Genomic DNA, 8,851 nt, shown 5'->3' with positions numbered 1-8,851 from the left:
CGTAACCTTACTATATTTAATGTTAAGGTTAATTTCCTCCTTCAACATTATCTTGACATCTTTGTCAAAAAATTAATACTCCAGATACATGGGTAGGAGTCTGTTTCTGGACTTTATTCTATTCCATGGTTTATGTAGATTCTCTTGGTCTGTTCATTAGAATAGAATTGCTTTGCTTATGACTTTAAAACTTTAAAAGAAGTTGCTATCAGGTATGGAAAATCCTCCAATTTCTTACTTTAAAAAAGTGCACTGGGCTACAGGTGTGGCTCAAGTGGGAAAGCACCAGCTATTAGAAAACTAATCACTTAAGAGGTCCATGAGTTCTAGTCCTAGTGCTTGAAGAAAAAAATCATATGCATTTCCATATGAATTTTAGAGTGCATTTGTTAGTTTCTACAAAACAATGTGGTGGAATTTTGTTTACTGAGAGTGGAGTCAATCTATAAATGAACTTGGCAAACACTGATAACCTAACAATATGGAACCTTGCTATGCATGAACACAGTTGGTCCTGCTATTAATTTATAGCTTCCTCAGAAAGAAAAACCCAAACCACAATATCTGCAAGTGCATAAAATATGCCAGGCACATTCCAGGTGCCGGTGGCTCATGACTGTAACTCTAGATTTTCAGAAGGCTAAGATCTGAGGATTTCAGTTTGAATGTGAGATTATGTCCAATTAACCACAAAACAAACTAGAAGTGGAGCTGTGGCCCAAATGGTAGAGTGCCAACCTTGAGCAAAATAGCTCAGGGATTAGTGCCCAGCCCCCAGAACAAAAGGGAAAAAAAAGGAAATGGAGCTGTGGAGAAAGTAAATAATTTTCTACAGAGCAGTTAGAAATGGCATAGGAGATAATTCACAGCTGATCGAAAGTGTGGCATTTCCCATTCACCAGTCTACATAACTTTACCTAGGGCTAGAATTAGAAGTGAGCATAGTCGATAACTGCAAATCTCTCCAAAATTCATTCATTCTAAACAAGTATTTCAAACACCATCACTGTTAGTGGAAGAAGACCATGTTCGATTGTTGGGAGTATATGAGCACTTGGAATTAAATTATATTTTTCAAATTGCACTTGAGAATAGAGTGTGCCAATTATATCCTTTGGGTATATGTCTTGCCTGTAACACTTGGGATTCAGGTTAATGAACACCATAGAATGTTTGTACCCATTTCAAGAAAAGATGATTCCATTTATAACTTATCCATACAAATGCATCTGGAAACTAAAAAAGAAAGTATTGAAAAACGTCTAACAGTTCGGGATACAATTTTTGGAGTACCCCGTGAAGGAAATTGACACAAATTTACCTATGGGCCCCAAAGGAAAAGCAAACAAACAAACAATCTAACAAATGAAAACAAATTCAGACGGATCGAGCTGGGCACTGGTGGCTCAAATGTGTAAAAGACTGAGATCTGAGGATCCAGGATTGAAGTCAGCCTGGCCATAAAAGTCCTAAAACTGTCATCTGTAATTAATTAGCAAAAAATCTGGAAGTGGAGCTGCGGCAATAGGTAGACAGATTCCCACCTTGACTGCAAAAACCTCAGGGGCAGCTTAAGGCCCCAGTTCAAGAACTCAGTATGCCCCAACCCCCCTCTCTCTCGCACACACAGGTAGATATTAATTAAAATTAACCAAAGTGCTGATCCATTCCTGATATGGAATAGGCTAAGAGTGATTGATTAATTAATTTTGTCGGTCGTGGGGCTTGAACTCAGGGCCTGGGCGCCGTTCCTGAGCCTGAACCACAGCTCCCTTTCTGGTTTTCTGGTGGTTAATTGGAGCTACAAGTCTCATGGATTCTCCTGCCCGGGGTGGCTTTGAACCTCGATCCTCAGATCTCAGCTTCCCGAATAGGTAGGATTACAGGCGTGAGCCACAAGCGCCTGGCTAAGATTTAATGTGGAAGAGCAATCTATAAAGAAAAAAGGTTACAGTTTCAAGTCTCCATAGGGTGTTTCTATTCACATCGCTTCTAAGGCTTTCCCAGAGCTCAAATTAGAGACGTCTAGCGTGCCGTGGGTTGCTTCCTTGAGCTTGTCTGAAACTAGGACTGGGGGGTGCGGGTGTGGGTGGGAACAGGTGGCGGTGCCAGCGCTCGGGGGCACAGCCGTACTCCGGGAGACTGCCTCCTGCGCGGGCCTCACCGGTCCAGCCCCCAGGCTTCCCGGAGGGGGGCGTGGCCTGGAACCCGAGCTGTGGGGGAGGGTCACGAGCTGGGGCGGCGGGAAGGGGGGAGGGGGCGGATGCCGGGCGTCCCAGGGACTGGCTGAGCCGCGTGGGGCCGGATGGCCTCTCCCTGACTCCGGGAAGCCAAGTCGCCTCCCCGACGGCTCCCTGCGTCCCCCGCCGGGCGCCCCCTCCGCGTGCCGAGCCGCAGGTGAGCCGCGCCAGGCGCCGCCCGGAGGCATCAGGTGTCGTGGGAGCCGAGCCCCGCGGCGCTCAGGGCGGGACTGCGATGTCACGAGCCTCGGGTGACACCGAGCCAGAGGGAGGGTCGGGCACTCGGACGTCGGCGCCATGGAGGGCGCGCAGGTGGGAGCCGGGTGCGAGATGCATCTGGTCCGCACAACCCCTGCCCCGCCGCCTGCCCAAGGTCAGTAGTGGCCATGGTGGGCTGGGTGCTCTGCCGGTGTCACGGAGCATCCCAACCAGGCTGAGCTCCGGGCCGGGCCGAGGGCTCAGTCCCTCGGCCCCGCCCAGCCTGCCACCGCCCCGGACGCCAAGGCCAGCACGCTGGGAGCAAAGAGCCCCCCACAGCAATGAGTCTGGGCCTACTATAGGGTCTTGATGTTGCTTGGCTGGGTGCTGGCAACTCGTCCTCTCATTAGAGGTGTGGGGGGTGGGGGGTGGGGCATGGAGACTGTGGGATGCAGTCTTTTATCAGGTCTCGGGTCAGCAAATCTCTCAAGGGACAGTGCTGGAGTGCTGGAGCCCACAGCTCTGCAAACACCTTGCATCCAGGACCAGCCCCAAGAGATAGGCTCAACCAAAAAAGCGATTAAAAGTTGTGTAGGATGAAGTAGGAGAGTGTCTGCTTGAAGAAAACGAGTTGGGTTGTCTACTGTGAGGCGGCTCCATCTTTAATTTTCCACAGCTGGCCGTTGTGAATAAATAACCTGTGGGTATGCATTCTAAGAGCATGATTAACATAGCAGATAGGACCCCTGCGCCCACCCTGCCTTCCCCGGCTCCTGGATGGATGGATGTGAAGAATAGCTGCTAATTCTCCTTCAGTTGTTGGAGGGGTCAATAAGGCTTTCACTAATGCTTGCAGCAAGTTTAGTAGTCAGTCCTGAATGAAATGAGCTTGCTTCCGGAACAACTTGGTGCTGGTGTGCTGAATAAATTAACCGTGGTTGGCTCATTGTCTCTTTGTTGCTGTGGGCTACTGTTACACTGGTGTGGCTTCTTTGTTAAAAGTTTAATTTCCTCTGCTTCAGTATAAGGCTTTAATGTGACTTCAAATCTGTAGTTCACAAATATTATCAACGCCATTAATATATTGGTATTCATATGCAATTATTATGAACAGGTAAACTCATTTAGGTTCCACAGATAAACTCATATAAAGAATAGCTGAAATATTCTATCTTTTTGAAGAAGAAAATGAGATTGTTTTGAATGAATAAACTAAAGGATTAATTTTTCTCATGTTTTCACCTAAGAATTATTGTACATATTCTGATATGCATTTTAACACCAAAACAAGGAGCTTCTAGCAAAATTATTTAATTTTGAATGTATAGTAGTGCTATATAGAATATCTCATAATACTATATGCTTCATTCACTCAGCAATATCATCATTCATCTTTTAATTAACCAAGCATTTAAAACTTTCCCCATGACTAGTTTTATAGCCAATATCTACTTTCAGGAATGTTAGTTTTGCTACCAATATTAGCATTCAAATCAAAACATGGGTTTCTAGAATTGGGAAAAGTACTGCATTCAAACTGTGACATGTTGGTTATTATATAAACACAATTTAAATTCCCTCAAACATAGGCAAAATTTTTCCCCTGATTTAATACTTTATTATATGAAATCATTAAACTCACCCAGGCTTTCTGTATTGTATGGAAAGACTGCTCCCTGGGAGGATTGGGGTAGATGATTTTGAACAGATTTCCATAATGTCAATCTTTATCTGAGGGAAAATACAAGATAAATCTGAATCACTGGAGTGGTTTTTCTGTCATTTTTCCTTTCAGAGAGACAAAAGAAACAATAGGTACAAGCTACTTTGAAAATAAAACGTGCTATGTAAGTATATGGCCTTCTGTGCAAAGCAAATGCAGGTGATGGGACTGGCTGCAGATTGGACAGCAGTTGCATGTCCAGCTTACATTTAGCAGAATAGTTCAGTTCCCTGAGCTCACTCTGTCACTCACAGGGAATCATGCTGGCTGTTTAAGAAGCTGCTGTATCTTCTGTTGGGTCTGGGAAAGCACTTCAATGCAGCTGTTTGCTTAGTGCTAGACTGTGCAAGAAGTTTGTTTACAATTTTCAAAATGTATGTATGTATTTATGTGCCTATATCAGGGCTTGAACTCAGGGCCTTGTGCTCTTGCTCAGCTGTTTTGCTCAAGGCTGGCACTCTACCACTTGAACCACACCTCTACAGTTGACATTTTGGTAGATAATTGTAGATAACAGTCTCCAGGACTTTTTGACTCAATCTGGCTTCAAACTGTGATTCTCAGGTCTCAGTTTCCTGAGTAACAAGGAACACAAGTGTGAGTATTGGCACCTGAGTTTGTTTCTATTTTATTTGATGCTTGTCTCAATTATATATTTGCTCTTGTCTCAAATATATTATTATTATTCATATTTTCTCTTTCTTGTATACATTATGTGTACATATGACCTTTTACTAATAGGAGTAGACCTTGAGTTTGCTAACTTGGTGAAAATTCATTTTTTACTTTTATTTTTGTAATTTAAAAATTGTGATTATAAAGGTGATGGATAGAGAGGTGACAGTTATATAAGTCAGGTCAAGAGTACATTTCTTTTTGGATAATGTCATTGAAAATTTCACTTCTTAGTAAAAACAAATTTAAAAAGTGACACCTTACTTTCTATTCTGTAAAATTTCAAGGGCACTTGAGGACCACCACAGTGCTATGTGACAGCAGGTCTCTTGTCTAGGCTTCTTCCTGCACAATCCTGCAACAGTGAATGATACCAGCTGTGCCCTCTCACTGAGTGGACATATTGGGTTGTCTGTTTTTTCCTCTCTAGACATGGCCAATCCTGAGGTAGTGATAAGTAGTGGCAGCTCTCATGAAGAGGAAAATCACTGCACTTTCAACCAGCACACCTCCCCATCCGAGCAACTTCTGTTAGAAGACCAGATGAGGCGGAAACTCAAATTTTTTTTCATGAATCCTTGTGAGAAGTTCTGGGCGCGAGGTAGAAAACCATGGAAACTTGCCATTCAAATCTTAAAAATTGCCACTGTGACCATACAGGTAAGCACTTCAGATCAGAGTTTGATAAAAGCCTTGTTAAATTACAAGGAGAAATAGTGGGTGGTGGTGGTGCTGCTACTCCTCCTCCTCCTCCTCCTCCTCCTCCTCCTCCTCCTCCTCCTCCTCCTCCTCCTCCTCCTCCTCCTCCTCCTCCTCCTTCTCCTCCTCTTCCTCCTCCTTCTCCTTCTTCATTAACTGCATATGTCATAGAGAACAATAAAGAAACACAAAATTTAACCCTTTTTTTCTTTATTACAGGATTTAAATGAGGTCATTTAGTGTGAAGAAACTATAGAAATGGGAGTAGAGTTAGGGGAGTTTTTCTTTTCTTTTGTTCGTTCTTTTTTTTGCCTGTCCTGGGGCTTGAACTCAGGGCCTGAGCACTGTCCCTGGCTTCTTTTTGCTCAAGGCTAGCACTCTGCCACTTGAGCCACAGAGCCACTTCTGGCCTTTTCTATATATGTGGTGCTGAGGAATCAAACCCAGGGCTTCATGTATATGAGACAAGCACTCTTGCCACTAGGCCATATTCCCAGCACCTTCCTTTCTTTTTTTTGCTTTCTCACTTCCCATGAAGTTACCATTCTAGTCACACATTTAATTAATTTTCAGGAGTAGAAAAATTAGTATTTGGATTCTAATCAAGAGATATAATGGAAGGTATCATTTCTGGAAACTAGCAATCTCCCAAGGGACTTTCTTTTCCTTGGGCATTTTTCCCTTTACAAACATCTCACAGCTCATTATCATGAACACTGGGCAGCCGAGGATGTGGCATTATCACAGAGAACTGATATTAGCTAGTGAGACATGGGATGTTGTTTGTCACTGAAACTAACTTCCTTGGCTTCTTTCAAATGTTTTGTGGCACTTGTATGTACTAGTTATTTTGACTTAGGCAGTAATGAAGTTTGAACTAAGGGCCTTGTGTTTGCTAGGCAAGTGCTGTACAGCTTGAACCATACTTCCAGCCTCAGATGATGTGGTTTTTTTTTATGATACTCTCCTAGGGAGAGTAATTATTTCTTATTAGAAGCAAGAGCGCAAACATGAAACAGATTTTAGTACTAAAAATAGTTGTGATTGGGTTTAATCTTTATTTTTATTCACTCCTCATGGTAAAACCTAGTATTAGAAAAATTTATTAAAAAAACAAAAAACAAAATACTGACATTACTACTGTATTTTTTAAAAGGCAAGGTCTCACTGCATAGTCTAGGCTGACCTGAAATCGGTAGCAATCCTGTTTCAGCCTCACAAGGATTTTGAGTGGGATTACAAGCCTGGACCCACATGCCTGGCTTGACATTACCAATACTAGTTGCTTCTTGAGAAAAATTCATATGATTGGTAGAAGCCAATGAAATTTCTACAAACATAGAAAGTTCGTGGGTTTCTTGCTTAAGTTTCTAATACTAGAGGTTGCTTTAAAGGGAAAGGACCATTCTGGTACATTGTCATTTAATTCTATCAACACTGCCCAGTCATTTCTATTGGGTAAATAATGGCTCCTCTCATCTAACAGAGGAAAGAAAGGCACATGGCTATTCAGTGGAAGAATGAAGATCTCAGAGACAGACACACTCTTTGTAATATCACACAAAAGATGTTAGTATCTTACTATAGTTTTTTGGCACTTGGAACTGAAACTCTCAGTGATAATGTGTTACATTAGGGAAAAGCTTACCAGTTTGCTTTACATTGAAGAAAAGTCTATATAGACTAAATATGACTGTTTCTTACTTAGAATAATAACTGGTACTAGAAGAGGGGCGGGGTGATGAGAGGGTGACAGTGTAAGTCTAATTAAGGCTCATTCTTTCCATATATAAACATGTCAAAACACAATCCCCTAGTACAACTATTCGAGACTAATAAGAAATGTAAAAAAAAAAACAAAATTAATAGGGACCACTTGAGTGTTTGCTGTGTACTAGACTATATATTTTACAGATGTAATGATGTTCAATTCTTAAAACAAATTGGAGGTGGGTAGTGGTATCTATCTCACAGACAAGAACATTGAAAATAACCTGTCATGTTTAAGAAAGCTGAAGAGTGGGACTGAGATTCACACTCAGTCTTTCTAAGACGTATTCATAAGTCTCCTGTCTAGAGTTCATCTAACCTTCTATAATTACCAGAGTGGCCAACAAGAACATTAATCAATGGTTTACACCTATTTGTATTAACACATAGAAGGTATTTAGGTAAGTTTTAAAAAATGAACTTAAAGGAGTCTTACAATATTTCCTAAATCCATATCTGAGCAAACAAATATGACATAAAGGTAACTTTATCATTGAGCAACTGAGGTGACAGATAATCCTTTTCCAGAGGAAAGTTAGTGTTTCTGTTTGTTCTTCTTGTTGTTGTTGTAGCCCTGACTGGTCTAGAAGTCATAATACCCCTATCTCTTCCTTCTAAGTGCTAGGATTATAGGTGTGCACCTAACACTGGTGAGTTTTTCTATAAATTAGATGTCTACAACACCAACACTAATAATAAGTAGGAAGATGTGTACAATAAAGAATACTCTAGTGAAAGTACTGCTCCTACTACCCACCCAGTCATCTCTGAATGTGGTCATTCGCTCAGGCGGTCCTTGAAGACCAGAGCTGATTATCTTCTCATTATCCTCATTACCTAGCTCAGGGCTGTCATGTGGGAGGGGCTCATGTAATTGAAGAACTTGGCAAGGATATCTGTCGGAAATCTTCAGAGGTTTATGGTCATCAGTTTCAATAAATATAAAATCCCTGGACTATCAACCTGTCATTCTATCAGGACTTAAATGAGGACACTTGGCTTAAAGAAACTCTCCAGAAACGGGCCCTATGTAGAGAGTGGAAAGGTGTGAGTGCAGGTCATACATTATAAGGGATCAGAGGGAGAAAGATTACTTTACATTTTTTCCTGATCAGATCCTGGATTGCTTTTCATAGCATGACAGGATGGATAGAGGTTTAGTCTATTGGCTTGTGTTACAATTTTGGCCATATACTTGCTAGGTGTGACTTGGAAAAATTAGTCAATTTTTGTGAGTCTTTGTATACTCATTTGTAAAACTGTATGTTGGTAACTATACGATGGGATCGAGAACTCTGCGGGCAGGAGCTGGCATGCAGGTGATGTGTTACTCTCTATTTCCATGTAAAATACCCCTGCTTCACCTTGCATCTCAGTCAGAGTATGCATTGAAAAGGGGTAAGGTAGACAGTGGTTTGGGGGATGAAAAGAAGATGAAAAAGATGATTAGAGAACCGCAAGCTTTTGGGTTTGGCTGAAAGGGCAACGTTACCATTACAATGCTGTGAAATGATCTTTTTGTAAACAGTTGAGTTTCATGTAAATC

At 41.9% G+C, this 8,851-nt stretch overlaps 1 protein-coding gene across 4 annotated transcripts in view; it reads left to right on the top strand.

Moving 5' to 3' along the window:
* The first annotated feature begins 2,272 nt into the window (after window positions 1-2,272).
* The window catches only part of Mcoln3 (mucolipin TRP cation channel 3), a 25,594-nt gene continuing 19,015 nt past the window's right edge, over window positions 2,273-8,851 (top strand). The window contains exons 1-3 of one of the 4 annotated variants that reach the window (XM_048351682.1): window positions 2,577-2,613; window positions 4,234-4,285; window positions 5,267-5,496. In XM_048351682.1, coding sequence (XP_048207639.1) covers window positions 5,269-5,496 — 228 coding nt within the window. In that variant the 5' untranslated portion in view covers window positions 2,577-2,613; window positions 4,234-4,285; window positions 5,267-5,268. Of the gene's footprint in view, window positions 2,398-2,436; window positions 2,614-4,233; window positions 4,286-5,266; window positions 5,497-8,851 lie in introns of those variants that run through there. The other 3 variants (XM_048351681.1, XM_048351683.1, XM_048351680.1) reach the window with 3 other exon arrangements.

Source organism: Perognathus longimembris, chromosome 7 (assembly GCF_023159225.1).
Source record: "Perognathus longimembris pacificus isolate PPM17 chromosome 7, ASM2315922v1, whole genome shotgun sequence".
Taxonomy (NCBI): domain Eukaryota; kingdom Metazoa; phylum Chordata; class Mammalia; order Rodentia; family Heteromyidae; genus Perognathus; species Perognathus longimembris.
Note: the sequence above shows the minus strand (reverse complement) of the source record. Positions and strands in the feature narration are given on the sequence as shown.